The 23697-nt window shown below is 42.5% G+C and overlaps 1 protein-coding gene across 1 annotated transcript in view; it reads left to right on the plus strand.

The window, feature by feature from the left end:
• Window positions 1-4646: 4646 nt before the first annotated feature.
• LOC310992854 (uncharacterized protein) overlaps window positions 4647-23697 on the plus strand; it is a gene marked incomplete at both ends in the record, with an annotated part of 104985 nt that continues 85934 nt past the window's right edge. The window contains one exon of the mRNA XM_083981081.1: window positions 4647-5038. Coding sequence (XP_083837207.1) covers window positions 4647-5038 — 392 coding nt within the window. The remainder of the gene's footprint in view (window positions 5039-23697) is intronic.

A 23697-nucleotide genomic window follows, 5' to 3' on the forward strand; every position in this document is an offset into this window, starting at 1 on the left:
TTCTCTTTTTTGGGGGCGGGACTAAAGAGGAAGCTGATTGACGTAGATAAGCTTCCAGCTTTGATATGCAGTCTATGACAGTGGTTCTCAAAGTGGGGTCCGGGGACCCCCAGGGGTCCTTGAGAGGGTTTGGGGGTCCCCAACTTTTTTCTTGAAATGTTACCACTTTTTTCTAGAATTCTTTAAGCTTTTACCATTTCGGGTTTTTTTTTACAAGTCTTACAACTTTTTTTTTTTATTTTATTTTTTTAGAATTTTTACCACTTTTTGTGATGTTTTTGGAGAAATCGTACCATTTTTTTAATAGAAATGTATCCATAAAATTACCAAAATCTCTATCTATCCATCCATCCATCCATCCATCCATCCATCCATCCATCCATCCATCCATCCATCCATCCATCTATATTTGTGTATTTCTGGAGTTTTCTTCACTTTTTGTCCAATGGGGGTCAGTGGTCTAATTTGTGTAAATTTAGGGGTCCTTGGTGTAAAAAAAAAGTTTGAGAACCACTGGTCTATGATACACACTTCATAGATCAGAGCTGGTCTCAGACTCTGATTCTGACGGCTCCAACACCTCTTGGCCCGAGTGATGATGATGACGGGAGCAAGAGGAAAATGTAGGTCAGGAGCAGGAAGAGGTTGTGATGGGTGGATGTTAGCATTGTAACCATGGCAGCAAAGCGTTGTCAACTTTGACCCAAGCCATGATTGTTGGATGTGCCGGTCTTTGCCTCTTTCCTGTAATCGTTTTTGTCCTTTTTACTGCCACTTTAACTGTGTAGGAGCCTCTTTACTCTGTCATGGACGGTGCACACTGTCTCCACCCTGGTTCCTCCTGGTTCCTCCTGGTTCTTGTTAAACACAGTACAAACAGCAGAGCATGCAGGACGTCTTTATCACCAACAACAACCAGCGACACAGAAACCCAAATTAAAGCTCCTCTGTACCAACTACACTTTTACTAAGTGGCTCCTATTCTATATACAGATTTACCAATTAGTGAATTTGGGATGTTTCCTGCTTCCCTGGATGATCATCCAGCCCAACATCATCTCCCCAGGGTGAGGGAGCTGCAGCTGGAGGAGCTCACACAGGTCTGTAAAGTCCTGCACGGGTTCAGTTTGGTCGTGTACAAGATGAAACTGTTGATCCCAGTGGAACGGATACATGAATCAGGACAGTTTTCCAAGGATGGGAGAGAAAACTGTGACCATGCAGCTGCAGGAAAAACACAAAGATACGAAACTGAGCTTCTCTTTAGATTGGCTGACTGTTTTCTAAAGCGATTTCAGAATAAAACCAAATCCTGCACGTTGTTGGATAGTGGGTCCAGGTGGTGAGGGGGCGGGGTGACATCACTAAGTGACAGGAAGTCCTGACGGCTGGTTTTAAGGCTCAGTTTCTGAATACAGGCTGTGTGCATTTCAATCCAGATTTTTTTTTGGAAATGCCAAACCAGATGCCGAAAACCTTTGCATGAAGCAGGTGCAGTGAACGCATCGTCTCTCCTCCATCATGGTGAACGTTTTTTTTGTTTTTTTTCTTTCCGTGGTATTTCGCAGGAAGCTCCAGGAGGATTCACGTCGGCCTTTCCGTCGCTCTTCAGCTTCCTTAATCAACATGGCAGCTGTGTTTCTACCTCCTCCCCCTCCCTCTACCCCCCATCCTCCCATCCTCTTCCCTCGTTGTCGTAATAACATGCAAGACTGCCATGACAGGTAGGTATTTGCACGAGATTAGGGCTGTAATATTTTGGCATTAAGGTGAATTAATACAGAAATGAATATGGAAAATGCGGGTAATTACCAACTCTGAGGCGCTCTGAGACATTTTAGGGACATGTCAAAGGATTTTCCCTTCCTGCTGTCTTCTTTACCCTCCCCTCAAATGCCACCACGTTTTTTTCTCCCCTGCTGTTTTCTTCTTCTTGTCTGCTAATAGCAGAGCAACCCCTGAGCTCGCAGAGAGAGAGAGAGCCAGCGAGTGAAAGACTGTTTGAAAGCACTGATTATCCCCGAGCAGTCTCTGATGGAGCCGCTCGGCTTGATGCATGTAATTGTGGCGTAATTATACACTGACACGGGGGCTTTAACGCAGGAGGCCCCCGTCAATCCCTGACCTTCTCAGCCGCCCGGACAGGTGAGACAGAGGAGGAGGAGGAGGAGGATCTGAGCTGACGGTACAGACTCTGTGTCAGCGAGGTGAACTAACACATGTGTCAGATGTCGCCTTCAGCTGGAAAACTGACAATAACGAAGCAAAAGCTTTGAGTTTTAGTCAGTTTCAGAGCCGCCGCCTCCTCCTCCTCTCTTCTGATTGGCTGATTGACACCGACCTGTTGTTACTGGAGCTCCAGAGAGAAGCTGGTCAGTGAACACAGGAAGTGAGTTAAATGTTGAACTATCCCTTTAAAGCAGAAGTAAGCGGAATATTTGTGTTAATATAAGTCTTAAATAGTTATATCTTCTGACGGCAATCACTTACATAGAGTGTTTGGTCTGAAACACGGGTCTGTCAGTCACTCTGCTCTGCTCTGAGCCGAGGAGAAAACTTTCCTTGTATCCTACAACCTTTATCCAATGAGGAGAGAGAACTAACTCCATCTGCTGACAAGAAGTTAGCCAAAACCACCGGATCGCTTACTTCTGCTTTAAAGCAGAGAGCAGCGACTCACAGACTCTGAGACTCTTAGTTTCCTGTCAGTCACTTTAAGGACCTGGTTACATCACTTTTTTCTCTCCAGAGTTGGAGTTAGAGATCTTTATTCTGTGGATTTGTGACATTCAGACCTCGTTTTGTTTAATTTAACTGTTTCATCATTCAAGAGAGAAAGAGAGAGAAGAAACTAAAGTCACAGACAAGCTGTTCATGTACGTCCTTGTTGGAAAAGCAAAAAATGGAATATAACATTTACTTTTCAGGTGTTTTACCATAATATTACTGAAAATGTGACTTTTAATTCTTTTTAAAGAAATTGCCAAGAGGAGACTTAGATCTCTGAGCGCTGTTTGACCTCCACATACTGGAGTGGATCTGTCTGTAACCATTCATTCACCTAATGAGTCTTTGTTTACAACAATGACTTTCTCAGTTTCTTTCAAAAAATGGATAATATAACTTTCGAGTTTAGAAGTATTTAAAGTCTTTTTAAAGTCTCTGTAATACAAATTTTATTTAAATAAAATAATAAATCATGGCCACATTTGAGAGTAAATATCTTTTATTGAATTGCATGCCATTCATAAGTAACATGCTGCATGCACTAACATCAAGGTCTGCATTTTACCGGCTTTCTCTGAACTTCTGTGACTAAAATGACATCTGGTTTGTTAGCGACGGCCGTCTGCCCGACTGCAGGTGAATGCAGCATCAGTGTAACGCTCCATTCCTCCTCACTGCGTTACCGCGGTGACTCTTCACAGACGCCACCTCCACCTGAGCCGACAGCTCCGGTGTCTCCGCTGAGTTTCCGTGGTTTCCTACCGTCACGCTGCCACTGAACGTAAAAACATGGCGACACCACATGGCAGCAGCACCGAGCTTACCCGCTCCATGGAGATATGAATGATATGAACGGCTCATTCAGAGCTGAAAGGAACACTTCAGTTTGTTGATGGGGGGGATTACTGATTAATGAAAAACAGACTGAAGAACCAAATAATCGATTTTCCTGAATAGATAACAGGAGAAGTTACACAATGTCCCTTTAAACCGGCTTTAATATAGATTAATTCTGTTTTCTTTACAAAGATAATTTGCTCCTCTGTCTTTACTCATCCATAAATGCGTTGCCTCTGTCATTCTTAGCAGTCCAAGAGGAGACCTACTATCATCTCAGTTTTGTATAGTCAAAATGCTCTAGACAACCAACATTGTGTGGATGAAATAAAGAGTTAAACTATTTCGATACACACACACACACACCAGTGAAATATTTAATTATATTTAATGAATTCAATCTACTCCTCTATTTGTCTTTGTCATCTGAAAGTATTTGAGCTTTTACTGTTTGTTGTTTTCCTAACAAGAGGAAATGTACAATAACTAATAAGAAAGAAGAAGAAGAAGAAAGAGAGAAGAGGAGGTAAATGTATTTTAAATTGGGTGTAATAACGTACACACAGCATCAGCTCTGATTGTCAGACGCCTTATTAGGATGCAACTGATTATTAGCATAATTAATTATAGCTGTGTTTGACAAGTTAAAATGAACGTGAATCTGTCTGATCAACAGTGTGTGTGTGTGTGTGTGTTGTCATAGATGTGCTTTTTACAGGTTGTTGAAAACTCCAGTCTCTCTCTCTCTCATCCTACATCTTTTCACCCACTCTTCCAGGAAGCCGTCAGACAACAGGAAGTCTATTACGAGGCTGTTTCTTGGTTGTTGTGACCCTGAGCTCGGTAAAAGCTGCCCGTCCTATATAACGCTGCACTTTACCGTGGAAATATGAAAGAATGAAAAGCAGCAGCGGCAGCAGCAGCAGCAGCATTAACGCAGCTGAATAAATCCAGGTCAGACGGCTGCATGGAGAGAGTAAAATAATCCACAGCAGGTGAGGCAGCGAGTGCATGGCGAGCTCTGGCCTTCGCCGTGTTTGCGCTCTTATCAGGTGATTGATCGATCTGATTGATGAGCCAGGATGATCGTTCACCTGCCCGCCCGTGTGATGGGGCCAAAGCTGTGTCTGATTAACCAGCAGAATGAGATAGAGAGGCGGCGGCCAATGGCTGCAGCGGCCGCCGCTAGAAGAAGGCCTCTCATATATAGATTTTCCCTGAGCGTCGTTGCTCTTCAATCACTGAACTACTTCATCAAGAGGCATCAATCAGCGCCCAGCAGAGCCGCCGGTAATTACAGGGGCCGCTTCCAGCCGCTGATTTCTCCCGGGGTGGTGGTGGCGGCGGCGGTGGCACCGTCAGTCGCCAAACCGACCCCCACCTCCCCCCTCCTGCTCTGGTTTGATCCACTGATCTGGCAGAGCAGCGGTGGCGGCGGCGGCGATGAAGCGTTTCAGCCGCTGTCAGGAGCCAGGTGGAGATTTTTTTTATTTATTTTTAATTTGAATTTTTTACCGAACATGAACCTGAGTCCAGCTTCAGAGAGAAAAAGCTGCTACAAGACCGAACTGAAGAGTCTAAACTACAGGTCAAAGGGTCAGGGAGACTCAGAAAGCTGTGAACATGTTAGTGGTGGTAGGTGCACAAGGCAAGGCAAGGTAATTGTATTTGTATAGCCTGTTTTTACAAACAGTTTGTCTCAAAGGGCTTTACACGGCATCATAACAACATCCACGAGGCAACAGGTTGTTTTATCCACTGATGTGTAAAGTACGGTGGCCTGGAGGTGCAAACCAACATTACAAAATCCGAAACACTTTTACAAAGCTTGAGACAATACAAATTTACATTTTAGAAAACATTTTTACATATCATAAAACAAAATTGGATTACCATAACACATTTACAAGCCCTGAAACAAATTTACAAATAACATCAACCGGAAAGGGACTGTACCAACTCCGGGGTTGAACCGGAAGTGATAACGGATGGTGACCCAAGATGGACAGCAATCGGTGCCGCCGGCAGTAGCCTATGTGAATTTGCTGCTGTCATTACCGATACCGGCGCTGTTGCCAGTAGCTATCGTCATTGCCGGTGACAGGAACGATTGCTATCCATCTTGGGTCACCATGAACTCCATCAACGACAACAACAACTCCTATTGGCTGCTTGTTATCACTTCCGGTTCAACCCCGGAGTTGGTACAGTACATTCCCTTTCCGGTTGATGTTATTTCTAAATTTGTTTCGGAACATATAAAAGAGTTTCGCCACTCGTAAATGTGTCTCAGTGTTTGTTGAAGTATTTCGTTTCTTGTTAATTCTTGTAGTTCTGTTGTTGGTTTGCACCCCCCAACCACTGTAGTAAAGACTTGACTGTTCCCTCCCTTTAACCTAGATTATCTTCATCTGCTTCTGTCTGTTTATTAATCAATAATGAAATATATAATGTTGAACTCTTTGGAGGAAGAGGAAGTACTTCCTTTCTTACGTCCTTTTAACACTAGACCCTCCTTTTGCAAAATGAGAAAAATGCTGTCCCACAATTCCTTGCAGCATTTAAAGTGCTGCACTGTTTGTGACAGACGATGTGAAAGCCCATAAATCCACAAAGACACATTTCTCCTGTCAGATCTGTCCAGTTCTCATCATGAGGAACAAGCAGATTTAAATTCCTTGGCCATAATAAAATACTGCGTTCATAAATGTTTCACTAAATCCCCTCTCATTGTGGTGGAAGCACTAAAAATTGATGTTCTCTACTCAACAAATATATAAAAATGTCAGAAATGAGCCTTGTCAGGAAACTTGACTTATCACTGGCTCAACTTGGCTTTTTCATATTATCTCATTCCAACATGTTTGTCGTCCATGTGTTAGAGATAAAGTTTGTGTCAGATTATTATGGTGCGTTCAATTTGTCGCACCCTGAGGTCGGACATATCCCACCAGCCCTGATGAAAGAATTCAAGATGGCCGCTTTATGTCAATAGTGAGTAGGCTAGCCTTCTGCAAATTTTACTGTTTATGTATTAAATTTCACATTAAAATCAACCATGTAGCTTCATATTGATCAATTATGCCTGACTATTTTCCTTTGCTGTTTGTATTTGTGAAAAACAGAGTGTTGTTATTAAAAATTAGGAAGCTAACAACAGTTAACAGTGGCTAACAGCTAATTGTCCTTTTGTTTTGGTTCATGTTAGGCTTCGGGTTTTGTCTTTATTCCACTTTGGTTTAGAAATGTACTTTACATATAATTTCAGTAATACACAATTATTGTGTATAATAACAACCACCACCCCATTGTTACCCAAACAAATGAATTATTTAAGAAAAAGAGAGACATTGCATGTTTTTTGTAACTTTGTATGCCTTTTTTAAAGCGCTGTCATATCAAAACGTTTGTATGAAATCTTTTTTTTTTTTTCATTTCATCCAGTCACAGGATCAACTTATTGTCATGACAGAAATAAGTATTGATAGATGTGAGGAGTGAGATAATAAGTGCAGCTGCATGTTCGATGTTGGAGAAAAACATCGAACACCCGGTGATTTATTGACTCGACCTTTGACCTCAGAATTGAAGATGACATCACTATTTCCTCCAACGACGTTTCTGTCCACCAGTTATTTTATTATCACTGTTTGTCAAATATAGATGGAAAAAGAAAGAGAAAGAGAGAGAGATGTAATGGGGTCATGTGTGTCTCCTGAGAGGTGATCAGTGCTGTGTGTGTGTGTGTGTGAGTGTCTGACTCAGCAGGTCACATGACAGCGAGAGGCCTGATCCCCGAGCAGCCGACCAATCAGAGCGCAGGTTCCTACCGCCTGGTTCAAGCCTGAAAGAAACACAACAGCACCCGACGGAGAGGCAATTAATCTTAAAGCAAAAAAAAAAAGAAAGAAAGAAAGAGGAAAAAAAAAAAGGCAAGAAACGCAAGGCGAGTGTCCCAGGTGACAGAGGGGATTCTGGGTAATGAGGGTGCAGTACATTTAATTAGCAGCAGCGACAAGCCTCAGGACCTGAGCAGATGTCCAGATGGAGAAGATGGAAGCCGAGGATCAAGACGAGGAGGGTTTTTGGCTGCAACTGGTTCATTATTGATCAGGAGACCGGGTTTTATCACGTCAGCAGATCTTCTCCTCCTGAAGCAGCAGGTTGAGTCGGAGTCTGAGCGGCTCCTCAGAACAAAAGAACAACCTTGTTTCTTTAGGCGAATTCAGCCTGTTCGCACAAAGACCCATTTAAAAACCCTTTCACAAAAAGGAAAGATGTGGAAAAAAACGACATTTCTAGGTGATACTATTAAAGAACGTTGTTCCTATATGTGTATCTGTGCATGTCACTGAGAGTGGGCTTAACAATTGGTTAGGTGTCCAAGGTTCACAGATCCAGATGTGGTTACATTGGTTACATCAGTCAGGATGTCCGGGGTTGTCTTTTTCTCATACAAACAGGAAGTTACAAATCCTTTTCAAAATAAGGTTTAAAAAACAGTCTTTTCATTTCATATAACATTAATTTAAAGAGACAACAAGGAGTTTGCTTTTGGTTATAAAAGAGTATCGTATTGATGAGGATGAATCTACGTTACCACTTGTTAATGGGTCTTCATAGTTATTTTGTTATTATTATTTAGTGGTCGACTCTATCTGATCGTCTTCCAACCTCCGACTTTCATTCTTGATCAATAAAAACATTCATCGCAAATGTTTTTTCTTTCGTCCGTCTTGCGCCGGTCCAAGAATTTCACCGTGCTCGCGGAGGCTCATGTGAAATGTATTGAGAAAACACTTTGCTTTCCGAAACTCCTCGTTGTCCCTTTAAATCCCAGTCACTGAGAGCAGACCATCACTGTCAATGACGTCAAGAGCACAGAGAAAAATGAAAAAACACAAAGCACATTCAGAACAACAACAACACATACGTAGAATTTAAGCAAACATTGTTAAAAACATCTACATTGTTGATCATCGTTTTAAAGTGGCCCAATGCAACAAATATACTGAGTTTGAGTGTGTGTTTGATCACAGCGGAGAAACGAAATGCAGGTTGGTGTTTGTCCGAGGAGCATGCAGCAAATTGCATAGTTTCTGTGTGCCTAGTTTATTAGATAGCTGGGGTATGATGGGATGTTTCCTGTTAAAACTTACTTACAGTAAAGCCCCTGTACAGACTTTTCATTTAGTGTTGATTTTGGCGGCCCCTGTGGACAAAAGCGGTGGTGTTTTGCCTGAATGAAGACTGCATTTCCCACTGTCATCAGGACGTTTGTCTGGCCGGCGCGTGTAGATTTGTTTTGGAAATGTCGGAAAGAAGACGGGACTTGCTTTGAAAACTTTTTTTTTTTAGCAGCTATCTGCAGCGTGCATATGGATGAGGTAATGTATCTATTTGTATCGTTTGTCATTGGTCCGACCCGACTATGCCTTCCAAAGGTATAGAATTAGACTACTTAGAAATAGCGTATCTTCACACTGATGGGCTCATTTGCTGCTGTAGGTAACAGAGACACATCAGCAGAAACCAGAGACTTTTGCGTATCCAGTTAAAAGCTCCGTACCGGGGCTTTAATTAATAAAAATACTCACAGTCCTTTTCTGCCTTCAAAAAAAATGTTTTTTTGGGGGGGTTCCCTCTCATGTACATCTGTTGCAACTGCTCATCTGTAACACATTTTCTCTCTAAGCACATGAATAAAAAATATCTGAATATCTTCCGGTGACTTTCTCCTTTTCTTATAGAACACAGTGATGAGTGGAGTGAAACAAAGGCCTGTTGGGCAGGAAGTTTGTTTGTTTGTTTGTTTGTCGGCACCAGAATCCGTCCAGTCTGGGAAAAACATCAGATTTGAGCCGTGATTTGTACCAGTTGTACACGGGGCCAGATGAAAACAAGAATGCGGTCCGATATGGTTATTTCACTTTCTGTGTGCAGCCTTGCAGAATCCAGCTGTTGCATATGCTCTACACATTTGGCCCGGCCACGGCATCGGCCCGCGTCTGGCTGACCGGACCGAGATAATGACGGGACAAACAAGGACAACCAACACTCGTCCTTTTTCCAGTCGATTTTTTTTCTCTTTTTTTTTGGGTGGGATGGATTTGCTTGAAAAACCTGCGCTGCATTCAGATGGAAACACTCTGTGAACAGGTGCTGGAGGAATTTATAACCATTTAATTTCCACACACACACATGCACACACATGCAGATGCAGCCGGAGTCAGACGGTGACAGTAATGAGGGCCTCGGGCTGCCGTGCAGGTGATGTGGCGTCACATCCAGCCACAGAAACACGCATTGGATTAGATTCACCCCAACAGAGTCTCCTTCCACTTCAACCAGCCACTTATTCCTATTTCACAAGACGAGCGGGGAGGATGACACTTCAGAGAGAGCGAGCATCTCTCTTCCTCTCCGTCTTTCATGCACAAAGAAATCAAGAGGGGGAGAGGAGGAGGAGAGATCGTCTTCTAACTTATTCTGATGGCGTATCTTCTCCCCATCAGTCACGCATGGCTGCTAATCCTCTGCTATGCTTCTACAGAAAAAAAAGAGAAGAGGAGAGAGATGGAAGGAGGAGGAGGAGGAGGAGGGGGAGGCAGAAAGATGTGACGGAGTGTATTTGCATTCAGGGGCAAAGTTATAAAACGAGGGATGAATCCTCAATGGGGGGAAAGCCATTATCAGCTCACTGGTTAGTCTGACGGCGAGAGAAGAGAAAGAATGAGAAACGAAGGGAGAAGGAGAAACGTAGCTCAGACAGAGGTGAACAGTCATCTCGGCCCATTAGAGAACTGAGAGCGACGCGTTTTCACCTTCCTCTCTCTGGCTCTTTGAGCTGACAGAGTGGCGGGCTGCTCCCAGATCAGAGCTTGTCAGGAGGTGACGATACGACGTCGACGATCAGAAAAAGAAGAGGAACGGCGGCGGCGGCGTTTCTTTCAGGCTGCAGGTCTGGAACTGTTTTATTTTTTTGTCTTTTTTTATGAAACTCAACCCTCAGAGAGAGAACGGCGGCGACATGCCGGTCGGTCGTCTGACTGTCTGGAGTTAATCACCTCCACGCCGCTGCTTAACGCTCACACTGTTAAATTACCTCAGTTCACTTTACCTGCCCTTTGCCCCTGTGGTTCTTAAAGGGATAGTTCAACATTTTGTCAAACTGGCCCATTGCCATAATCCCTATAGTCATAGCAGTAGGTTCGTTACCTTTAATTGTCGGTGCAAGCTGTTTTTTAGAACGGCGGAGCAGAGCCGTGAGCTGCTCAGAGCTACGCTACGGAGGCTCATGGGATTTCTTGATTTCAAACTCATCAAACTCATCAAATACACAATCCAACAACTCCAAAACGCTCTGGTGGACAAGATGTGACCTGCACATTCACCACGCTATGAGATAATAACAGAACAATGGGCCAATTTGCCCAAATTTTTCAAGAGTACCTGTATGCAGGGACAATTAAGAGCATACTGGAAGTCACGACCGGAAGTTGCTCTTCTTCATGTGTATCATTTCTATGTAGATAAAAAATAATAACTCAGTAACTCAATGGTCCATAATAAAATATTGTTTTCCAGCGGATATCTTAGTTACAACATGATTGAGCTAACTAAATATTTTTTGCATGGATCGTTTATAAAGTTATTGAGTTATTAAAAAACGCTGCGAACGGCTAGCGGCTAAAGGCTAGCGCCGCTCCTGCTGACAGCAGACCAGGAGAGAGAGAGAGAAAAAATAAATGAAATGTCGTTGGTGTGTGTTTTGGTTAGGGTTAGGCAATGAAGAAAGGAGTTGGTTAAGGGTAGATTCTTAGAATAACATAGAAATAATATACACGAAGAAGAGCAACTTCCGGTCGTGACTTCCGGTATGGATCAGCTGGGCTAATGGCGGCGCCCTTGTCCCTGCACACAGGTCCCTCTCAAATTTTTAACAATCCCTTTAAGCCACGCCCCCTTTTAAGTCATTAGAGTTGATTGAACCCCTCCCACTTTTACCCCATGTGCACATTCGCTCTCTGCACGACTTAAACATATTATTTATCATGAGTTTATCTCCTAGGGACGATGCATGTTAGCAATGTAACGTCTAATTAAAGTGCAACAGATGCAGTGATGTAGCTACGGCTAATTAGCTACAGTAGTTAACTTGTTGCTGTTCAGGCTTTTAGGAGAAGTGCAGGCTCATGATACAACATTATTTACCATGCTAGAATAATTCAGCCTCAGTATGTAAAGCTTTCAAGTCTTTATATTTAGAGTTTTTATTCTACATGTGGGAAGCTGAGGTCAAATGTTGCTGGTCTACAGTCACCTCCTCAAATAAAAACTCCTTTACTGGAGTATTTTTGTATAATTTGTCCATCCACACACTTTAGAATCTGTTTTAGAGTTATAATATCTAATTTATGAGATCGTCAAAGCTTGATAGAGATTTTGCTTCCGTTGATTTTTGCATCGTCCTCAGATCCAGTGTTACACAATAAGAGTGAAAAGTGAGATATATAACCACAGTGTGCATGTTGTAACAGGTAAATAGGAGTCCAGAGCGATTCATATAGGGGACAATATTAATATAATAATAAAAAAACACATTTAACCACAGGAGTTGATTTCTGCTCAGTCCGACTCCACACTGAGTGACTGATAAATGCTGCAGCTCAACCTGAAAGGAAAAATAAGTGGCTTTGTGTGTCCATGTGTGTGTGTGTGTGTGTGTGTGTGTGTGTGTGTGTGTGTGTGTGTGTGTTTGCTCCTGTCCTCTAATGCATCACGCTCTGTGTCTCCACCGGATGATGACCATCTCTGGTGAAAATGTTGTCATCCGAGCTCACAAATTGAAATAATAAAAGTGAAATGAACTCGGGGGGTTATTTTTATTTTCATTTATTTATTTTTCCGTTCTTTCTCCCTCTGCACCTTTTATTTAAGCCCAGACCGGGAATGAGGCTCGTTTTCCCGCAATTAAACCTTATTCAGTCTCCAGTGTGGCAGCGGGACGAATGGATTTCACTACAGTCCGTGAATACATAGATGATGAAATTGCCAATAATTGCTTCGGCGAGCGGCCGACGCAGGAAGATTCTTCTCCATCATCAGCTCAGACACGATGTTCCTCCCTCTCCGTCTCTCTGTCTGTCTCTCTTTCTCTTTCTCGTATGTGAAAACCTCTGCAGATTGTTTCCTAACGAGGCCGCGGAGCGAGAGACAGACATGTGCATCTTGTCTGATGTTTTCTCCCATGCCGGTTGCCGCGGCAACGGCGATAAAGTGGCCTCCCACCCGCTTCCCTCTTGACCACCGAGCCACTTATAGGAGGAGGTAGCTGGTTGGTAGTATAGGTAGATAAACCTCCGTCATTATCCCCAAGGTGATTCTCAATGAAGAGGGTTTTATGATGGCGGCCCGACTGAAGTCAATGAGGACGACGGAGTTCAGAACAGGAAGTAGAACATCATCATCATCATCATCGTCATGGTCAATCAGACTTCACAGGCTCAGAAATCAGCTGTACATTTTTATTCACCTTCAAATCAGCTGCTTCTGTTTCTGCTCGTGTTTCTTCCTCCCGCTCCGGTAAAAAAAGATTAAAGAAAGTCAGCGGCTGCAGGTTTGGTATAACCTGCTGCATAATGTTTGGTTATATAATTCATCAAAATGATTATAACCTGACATTCCTTGATCTGCAGCTCATGTCCCTGTGCTCATGTTCCTTCTATTTGTCCAACCTAAACTCTGTCTTTGGTTCTTGTGCTTCACGAGACAGGGACAACTTTTTTCTGTGCTGTTCAGTTTCATTTCATTGGGTTTATTTTCATGTTTTTATATGGAATTTGCATAATCATTTCTGTGTGTTTTTAATTTGTGCAGGGCTTCATGTGTGTGTGTTCAGTAGGAACCTGTTGAATCCAGATGCTGAAGAACTGAGCAGCGACTCCTGATATTTTGGAGAGTTTTTTCCTCCTTTGGTTCTTGAACCTGTTTTTATTTGACTTAGTGTACTTATTTCTATTCATACTTAATTTATCCTGTTTTTTTCTTTTTTTAATCAATAATATTATATTTATAGTTTTTACTCCTTTAAAGGAATAGTTCACCAAAAAATGAAATTCAGTCATTATTGACTCCCCCTCATGCTGCAATACTCCAGAGTAGTTTTTTATTCCTCAAAGTGCATCTGGAGACCCGGGAGGCCGGTTCCTAGTCCAACCAAAACTTTATATGAGAGTAATAGGGTCCGACACAAAAACGTCCATAAAACTACACAAAAACCATTTAATATTCCTCCACACTGCTCGTCCACTGCAATCCAAGTGTCCTGAAGGGAGATAGTCCAGAGTTTACTGGAAACTACGTAAATTAGGCAAGTCCGGTGAATCGTGTGAACACGCCCGAGGCAAATTCATTACAGGACTGTTAAGGATGTAAAAATGTCCTTTGATGACACTGTTTCCAGTAAACTCTGGACTATATCCCTTCAGGACACTTGGATTACAGTGGACGAGCAGTGTGGAGGAATATTAAATGGTTTTTGTGTAGTTTTATGGACGTTTTTGTGTTGGGCCCTATTACTCTCATATAAAGTTTTGGTTGGACTACGAACCGGCCTCCCGGGTCTCCAGATGCACTTTGAGGAATAAAAAACTACTCCAGAGTATTCATCAGCAAGAGGGTGAGTCAACAATGACTGAAATTCATTTTTTGGTGAACTATTCCTTTAATGTGCCCCAAGTTTAGTTATTCTGAAGAGGTTTTTATTCAAGTTAATGTTCCCCCCAAAATATAACGTTAAAAATATGTGGTCCCACCCGGTTTTAACATCAGGTTAGATGAAAATCATCCAGTGTGTCACCAGAGCAACCACAGTAAATGTGACTTTAGCTCCAAACTCTGCTGTTAAAAATACACAGTTTATGAACTCTTCCTCCTTTAACATGGATCTGTTGTACATATAAAATAATTAATGTAACGAGCTGCGACTGGATGAAGCTCATTTAGTCGATCTGTGTGTGGTACTTTATGTTCTGTTGTTCTTCTTCTTCACACTCACTCCCAGATAAATCTCACTCTTTGTTCTACATGAAATCGTTTCTCTCTGTTTGTTATTTTCACCTGGAACTAGAATAAAGAGAATTTGAAAAGGTTTTTTCTATCGTTCATCTTTTCTTTGAACGTTCCTGTGTGTTAAATATCGACTTCATTAACAGCCTGTTTCATGTTCACGTCTTATTTCAGTCTGACAGAGCTGCTGGATTGTTCTGCTCTCTGAACTGAAGTCGAGGGTTCGATTCCTCCGGTTGTTTTAGTAGTTTACCTCTTCGTTCATTCTGCTTCTTCTTCCTGGTCGCCTGCACATGTGTTTTACAGAAGACTGATTCAAGTTTTTTTAACGATATTTTTAATTATTGATGTCAATGGTACAGTCCATGACTCCTCCTGGGTCAAGGAAGGTAGGACGAAAGGGAGGAAGGAAGGATGAAAGGCAGGCAGAATGGATGAAGGGAAGGAAGGAAGGACGAAGGGAGAGAGGGAATGAAGGAGAAAGAGAAAGATGGGAGGAAAGAAGGAAGGGAAAAGGAAGGAAAGATAGATGGAGGGAGGGAACAGATTTGGTCAAAGGGGAAGAAAGTGGGACAAAGGGAAGGAGGTATGGAAGGAAGGAAGGATGGAAGGGAGGGAAAAAGGATTGAGGAAACAAGGAAGGAAAAAATGAAGGAAAGAAAGATGGAGGGAGGGAACAGATTTGGTTTATTGGGTCAAAATGGAGGAAAGAAGTAAGGACGAAGGGAGGGAAGGAAGGAAGGAAGGAAGGAAGGAAGGAAGGAAGGAAGGAAGGAAGGAAGGAAGGAAGGAAGGAAGGAAGGAAGGAAGGAAGGAAGGAAGGAAGGAAGGAAGGAAGGAAGGAAGGAAGGAAGGGAAAAGGTGAAAGAAGGAAGGGGAAAAGGAAGGAAAGATAGATGGAAGGAGGAAACAGATTGGGTTAATCGGGTCAAAACGGAAGAAAGAAGTAAGGACAAAGGAAGGAAGGAAGGAAGGGAAAAAGGAGGAAGGGAACAAATCAGGTCAATTGGATCAAAAGAGGAAGGAAAGAAGGAGGGGAAAGGGATTGTGGAAAGAAGGAAGGGGGGAAGGAAGGAAAGAAGGAAGGATGGAGGAAGGGAACAGATTGGGTCAACTTCAACACAGGGCATGGTTTACGGTCATAAATCATTTGATCACTGTGGTTTGTTTCACGTAATTCAAGCACTGTCTTTGTTGGGGACTATTTTCAGTGGTGGATTAATCCAGAGTTGGTGACTATTTGGTGCAGTTTTCCAACCTCCAGATCTCTGACTCCACCTTTTTTTCTGTTAAAGTGAAGACCTGCAGCTCCGGTTGCAGCTCCGGTTGCTGCGTTGAGCCGAGGCCTCGTACGTGTTGGAGAGTTCGGTCTCGGTCGAGTCCGTCTGATGAATAACGCGGTGATAACTCATAAAGTCGGGGTCATAGCGGCGCAGTGCGATAAAACTGCACGTCGTCGGAGCCCCATTAGTTGTAATTGCCTCCATATCACTTCACAGACATATTTCTTTACTCACTGTAAATATCCTCATCCCTCGTTCTCCTCCTCCTCTTCCTACCATTTTTACAACAAAAACTTCCTCCCAAATACGTTTAAATCTCCTTTGCAGAGGTCGTCCTTCCTCCTGTCAGGTGGCACATCAACACACTTATTATTTATATGATTTATAGTTCAGATGATTCATGGGCCGGTTACACAGGCTGCTACTGTATCAGATGTACAGTTTGATTTTTGAGACTTTTAGTGGGAACTGAACTCTTTTCTTCTCCTTTCTCTTCAGTCAGAGAACAGATTCTCCTGGTCCAACATCACTCCAACACAAAGGAGTTGCTAAGTCTTTTTTTTTTTTTTTTTGCATGTGTTCAAGTCCTGCACTGGAGCAACATATGTAGCATTTAAAAAAACAGCTGGAAACATGGCTTAGTGATAACCAACTCTGTAAACATTAAGGGTAGTTCTCTGATTAAACTAGTAGGCACTTTCCTCCATGCACTTTAAAACCAGCACTTTAATGAATCTTAACAGCACTTGATGACACTTTTGTCGATTAAATACATTGTAATTCTGTACTACTCCTTGCTCCCTCTGACTGAAGCGACTGTGTGATATATTGTATATATTGTGATATATTGTATTTGTACCATGTTGTGCTTTGTTCTTGTCCTTGGTGTTCACGGGACTGCAGATGGAAATGAACTTTAGAGCTGAATCTGGCATATTTACATATTGTATGTTCATGAATATGCAGAGTCCCGTTACAAATAAAAAATAAATTAAATGAAAATGAAAACCTATTTGCATGCAAACTTTTAAAATGAAGGAAAGCTTCTTCTTTTTTTGTTATGGCTTAACATTACATGAAATATACAAGTTAAATAAAAAGTAATTCCACTGACTACTGGCTCTTTTCCACAGCACGGCTCAACTCGCCAAGGTCAACTGACTGCCGGCCTCTGATTGGCCAGAGAGCGTCGTCAGTGGAAGAATTATGAGTCCAACGTCTGACACAAGAAACCCAGCATTTATAAAAACACACCACTGATCTGAACTGAGACGGCTGCTGTGCAGAAAACCACAACAGAGTCCGTCGACGAGGTGCAGACGAGAGGATTCATGAAAAAAGACAAGTAACAAAGCAACCATAGCAGCTACGCTATAGCGACCCCGCCCACATTGTGGAGGAACTATGAAGAACTCAGCCGTAACTGTTGAATGGAAAATATATAAGCTCCCCTTCAAAGTAAAAGCACAAGTCAAAAGTAAAATCTTTGTATTTAAATGAAGAGAAACTGAAAAATGTCCAAAAAACAAATGAAAAATAATCAAGCAAAGTACACATGCACACAAATATAAAGCATCCTTAAAGGTATAATGCATAGGAATTCCCCCCATGTAGCAGTGTGGTTGCATATCTGAACGTATTCTTGATGTTGCATTCACGTGAAATCGGGCAGACGTCAGACAGACAACAGACGCTGCATGTAACAGGATAAACAAGCGTCTATGTAAACAAGTGGTCAGCCAGCACGAGGCTAAACAATACAGGCGTGATAATATGTTGTCATGGTGATGTCTTATTGTTTACCTGACCCACGTTTTACCGGCTTTCTCTCATAACAACTCATTCTAAGGTACCAGAAAGCTTTCATTTGTATGCGGGTGTGATTCAACTATAGTGAAATACGTGTTTATGAAAGACATATTTGTTTTTTGCTAATAAAAAGCCAAATAATTTACATACTGGGGCTTTAAAGCAGCACAGTTTAAAAACAAGCGCCACATTTATATTTCACGGTACAAACCTGAGCCACAGAGGGAACCAGAGGCCGGCCTCCACTGGTCTCTATTGTGTTTCTAATAGAAGACACAACAGGTCATAATGGGCCGCTCTGCGCTCTGCTGCTGTTTCTGTTTCAGGAGTCAATAATCTAAATGACTTGTGAAGATGAAGACTCACTTCACTGGGGGGAGAAGAAGCTGTGATGATTTGTGGGAACAGAATAAAAAAAAAAAGGTTCAGTTCTGCTGAACTCTTATTTTCCCCGCAGGGGTAGAAAACATTAAAGTGTCTCTTCGTCGTACGTTAACTCCTTCACAGTTTCCTGCTAATGTTTCAAGGCAAGGCAAGGCAAGGCATCTTTATTTATATAGCGCATTTCATACCAAGGCAACTCAATGTGCTTTACATAAAGACAAAACATTTAAAAAAAAAAAGAAGCATAAGACAGAATAAAAACAAACAAAACAATAAAAACAGAGTTAAATGCAAGAGCAAATAAAAGTAAAATAAAAGAAAAATTAAAAAAAAAAAAAAAAAAAAAAAAAAGCATAAGACAGAATAAAAACACTAAAAACAGGGTTAAAAGCAAGAGCAAATACAAGTAAAAGAAAAGAAAATAGATAAAGTTTTAAGTTCTCAGCTATAAGCACGTGAAAAGAGAAATGTTTTTAACCTGGATTTAAAAGTGCTTACAGTTGGGGCTGATTTCAGTTCTGCTGGTAGTTTGTTCCACTTGTGTGCAGCATAACAGCTAAATGCTGCTTCACCATGTCTGGTCTGAACTCTGAGCTCCACTATCTGACCTGAGTCAGTAGATCTCAGAGCTCTACTGGGTTTATATCCTACTAACATGTCATTCATGTATTCTGGACCTAAACCATTCAGTGATTTGTAAACCAGTAGCAGAACTTTAAAATCTATTCTGTAGCTGACTGGGAGCCAATGTAAGGTCTTAAGAACCGGGGTGATGTGATCTGATCTCTTTGTTCTGGTTAAAACTCGAGCTGCAGCGTTCTGAATGAGCTGCAGCTGTTTGATACTTTTTTGGGGGAGACCAGTCAGAAGGCCGTTACAGTAGTCTAGTCTACTGGAGATAAAAGCATGAATCAGCTTCTCCTGATCAGTTTGGGACATAAAACCCTTAATTCTGGATATGTTCTTCAGTTGATAAAAGGCTGATTTGGTGACTGATTTGATATGGCTGTTGAAGGTCAGATCTGAGTCTATCAGCACGCCAAGGTTTCGGACTTGGTCTTTAGTTTCTAAAGACAGTGACTCAAGGTGTTTACTGACAACAACCCTCTTCTCTTTATTTCCAAAAACAATGACCTCAGTTTTTTCTTGATTTAACTGAAGGAAATTTTGGCTCATCCAATTTTTGACTTGCTCTAAACAGTGACATAATGACTCTATTGGACTGCAGTCATCTGGAGACAGTGCAAGATATATCTGTGTGTCATCTGCATAACTATGATAGTTGACATTAGAGTTCTGTAGAATTTGACCCAAAGGCAGCATATACAGGTTGAACAGAAGGGGTCCAAGGACTGACCCCTGAGGAACTCCACATGTCATAGCCACTCGATCGGATTGATAACTACCAATGGTCACAAAATAACTCCGTTCCTCTAAGTAGGACCTGAACCATTTTAGGACTGTCCCGCTGAGTCCTGCCCAGGTTTCCAACCTGTCCAGCAGTATACTGTGATCCACAGTGTCAAACGCAGCACTGAGATCCAACATGACCAGAACTGACACCTTGCCTGAGTCAGTGTTCAGCCTTATGTCATTTAACACTCTAATCAGAGCTGTTTCTGTACTGTGGTGAGGTCGGAAGCCTGATTGAAATTTGTCAAAGAGTCCACTGGAGTTCAAGAAGTTGCTGAGTTGATTAAAAACCACTTTCTCAACGATCTTGGCTATAAAGGGAAGATTTGAGATGGGTCTGTAATTGGTTAAAATGGTAGTATCCAATGTTCTCTTTTTTAAGAGTGGCTTGATGGCAGCTACTTTCAGGGGTTTAGGAAACGTGCCTGATTGAAGTGAGCAATTTATTATTTGCTGCAGATCTGTTTGGACAGAGCTTATAATAGTTTTAAAAAAGTCCGATGGTATTGTGTCAAGACAACATGTCGATGTTTTAAGATGCTGAACTGTTTCTTCTAAGGTTTTTTGGTCAACTGTATTAAACTCTGACATTACAGTTGATTTATTCCTAGGTGATTTTAGGGATTGCATCATTGTATTATTTTGCTGATTTGTGTTGATATTTAGCCTTATGGATTTGATTTTTTCATTGAAGAAGTAAGCAAATTCATTGCATTTTTCTGTGGAAAAGAGTTCTGAAGCTATCTCTTTTGGGGGGGTTGTAAGCTTATCAACCATAGCAAACAGAGCACGAGTGTTGTTGATATTCTTATTAATCATTTCAGTAAAGTGTTGCTGTCTAGCCTTGAATAGCCCATGGTTAAAATTACAAAGACTTTGTTTGTAGAGGTCATGGTGGATTTGAAGTTTAGTTTTTCTCCATTTACGCTCAGCTTTCCTGCATTCTGTTTTCAGAGCCTTTACCATCAAAGTGTTCCTCCATGGTGTTCTCTGTCTGGCCAAGGTCATCTTAGTTTTAAAAGGTGCAATGGTATCAATGACATTTGAGATTTTGCAGTTGAAATTATCCAGGAGTTCATCAACTGTCTCTGCACTCACAGTTGGTGACATGACTATAGCCTCCATAAACTTAACACTGGTATTCTCATTTATGAACCTTTTCCTAACAGATACAGAGGGTAACTGCATGTTCGGAGTTATCTGTAAGTCAAAGAACACACAGAAATGATCAGAAAGAGCCAAGTCCTTGATATCAACAGATGTAATGTCAACACCTCTAGAGATAACCAGATCCAGAGTGTGGCCTCGGGTGTGTGTGGGCCCTTTCACATGTTGGGAGAGGCCAAAAGTGTCAAGAAGAGAGCAAAGTTCTTTGGCATTTGTGTCCATGTTATTGTCTATGTGAATGTTAAAATCCCCTGTTATGATAAAAAAGTTGTAGTCAGTGCAGATAACTGACAGCAGTTCGGCAAACTCATCAAAGAATTTTCCTGGGTATCTTGGTGGTCTGTAAATAATTAGGAAGAGAACTTTTGGATCCCCCTTTACTAAAAAACAGAGATATTCAAAAGAGCTAAAATCACCAAATATAGTTTCCTTGCACTGAAATACAGATTTAAAAATGGCAGCAACTCCCCCGCCTTTCTTACCACTTCGACACTTATTCATAAAACTGAAATTTGTTGGTGCAGCCTCATTGAGAATGGTAGCACAGCTACATTCAGTCAGCCATGTTTCACTAAGAAGTAAGAAGTCTAGATTATAGGTCATAATGATGTCATTTACTAACAAGGATTTGTTGGCTAGTGATCTTATATTAAGTAGAGCTAACCTTGTGGAGATAACAGGAGACACTGGTGAGTTTCGAGGTTGACAAGCTATAGTCACTAGATTGGTAGATTTAATTGAACCCTTTTTATTTCTCACCAGTTTGATCACTTTTCTGTTACCCGTCACCACAGGGATTGAGAAAGCTGCCTGAACTCCATAGGGCCCTGACTTTTCCTGGGAAAGAACATTCTTGATATCATTATTGCAGCCTGGACCCGGCACATATCATTCAGACTCAATGATATGATGATTCAGAGGAAGTGGGGGGGCTCGGTGACTTTTGGTCGAGGGTTGTTTCTGACGCGGTGGAATGCGAGGGGGTGGACGATGTGGGGGGTTAATTGGGGAAAATACGAGACCCTGGCGTGGTGTTAGTTGGATTCCACTAGTGAGAAAGCTCTTCATCCTGTCAGGGAAATCCAGAAATGGGGAGTCAGGACTAGATGAAGAGAGTTGGGGGCTGGATGGGGTTCGGGGGGTTGAATGTTGGGAGTCTCCTGTTGGGGCCGGGGGAGACTCCCCCTTTGGGGCTTTTGGGGCTAAGGGAGACTCCTCGTGTTGAGCTGATGGGGCTGGTGGATAATCCACTTGTTGCGGTGCAGATGATGACGTTGGGGCTGGTGGATAATCCAGTTGCTGGGGTGCAGATGATGACGCTGTTGGGGCTGGTGGATGATCCACTTGTTGGGGTGCAGATGATGCCGTTGTTGGGGCTGGTGTATAATCCACTTGTTGGGGTGCAGATGATGACGTTGTTGGGGCTGGAGGATGATCCACTTGTTGGGGTGCAGGTGATGACGTTGTTGGGGCTGGTGGATGATCCACTTGTTGGGGTGAAGATGATGACGTTGTTGGGGCTGGTGGATAATCCAGTTGCTGGGGTGCAGATGGTGACGTTGCAGGTTCTTTCCGAGTCTGCTGTCCTCCGTTGTCAATCCTTATCTCAGCGCCCTCACCAGAGTGCCGTCTTATCTGCTGTTTTGGATTGTTTTGTCTCTTGTCCTTGACAGGGACTGCTGGTGCCTGACGCAAAAAGTAAAAGATGTTGGCACTTAGCAGCTGTACTCCTGACTTGTTAAGGCTAAATCCATCTGCCTTAAAGAGGTGCCTGCGTTCCCAAAAGATGTTGAAGTTGTCAATAAAGTTCAGTGATTGAGCAGTACATGTATCTTTAAGCCATCTGTTCAGCATCATCAGCCTGCTGAATCTCTCATCTCCTCGCCGAACTGTTGGCAGAGGTCCACTGAAAAACACCTCAGTATTCAAACACTGAACTTTGTTTATCAGTTCCATGAAGTCTCGTTTTAATAGCTCTGATTGTTGCTTCACAACATCAAGGGCTCCTGTGTGTATGATGAGCGATTTCAATGTTGGATGCTCAGCAACAATCTTCAGGATCTTTTTTGAAACATCAGACACCATGTCATTGGGAAAACACAGTACCTTGGTGTTGTTCTTGTTGCAAAAGCGTTTTATGTCATACACAGCTCCGTCACCCACTATCAGTGTTTGAGGCCCAGTGGTTAGCTCTCTCTGTAGCCCTTTAGCATCAGATTTAGCCTCATACCTTTCTCTGGTCCTGGGAGATGAGCCTTCTTTTGGGGAGTCTGGGTCCTGTGAAAGTGGAGCATATCTGTTCACAAGTAGAATCCCTGTGTCTTGGGGCAGTTTGCTCGTAGCCTTGGTCCGTGGTTGTTTTCTCCGTGGTTTTGGGGTTGAGGAGACAGTCCTGTGTGATGGCAGTGCAGGCCACTCGGTGTCGTAATCCATCTCCGAGTGCTGGGTTCTGCCTGATAATCGTCTTCCCATGTTTGAGGGAGGTATTTTGTGGTGCTTTGGCTTTGCACCAAGAGAGTTCCAGGGAGGACTGTTTGATTTACTCCCATTTACACCTGGCTCCGGCCGTGCCTTGGTTGTGCCCGTTAGCCTTGTGTTTCAGAGCAGAGGGGGGGGTTGGGGGTGGGGGGGTGGGGGGGGTTGACTTCCCGATGCTCAGGCTTTTCACCGTGCACCAGGATGAATGAGTGTTTGTTCATTAGAAGTTAAAGCCTCCTCTGTGTACGTTATGTAAACCAGCACTCAATACACCTCAGGTGTGCACTTAATTCTACCTCCTCCAGTCGCACCGATGGCATCATTAAAACTCCATTACACACAATAAAGGACGGGGAGCTGAGAGTAAAAAGTATACGGCACGCTCCCTCTGAAGGTGAGACACTACAGGCAAAAACACTGTTTGTTCATACACTGATCCATTTTGAGATTTGGGGCTTTTTTTCTTCCTTAAAGGGACAACGAGGAGTTTTGGAAAAGCGAAGTGTTTTCACACTACATTTATGAGCCT

The sequence above is a fragment of the Trachurus trachurus genome (assembly GCF_905171665.1).
Source record: "Trachurus trachurus genome assembly, chromosome: 10".
Lineage (NCBI taxonomy): Eukaryota > Metazoa > Chordata > Actinopteri > Carangiformes > Carangidae > Trachurus > Trachurus trachurus.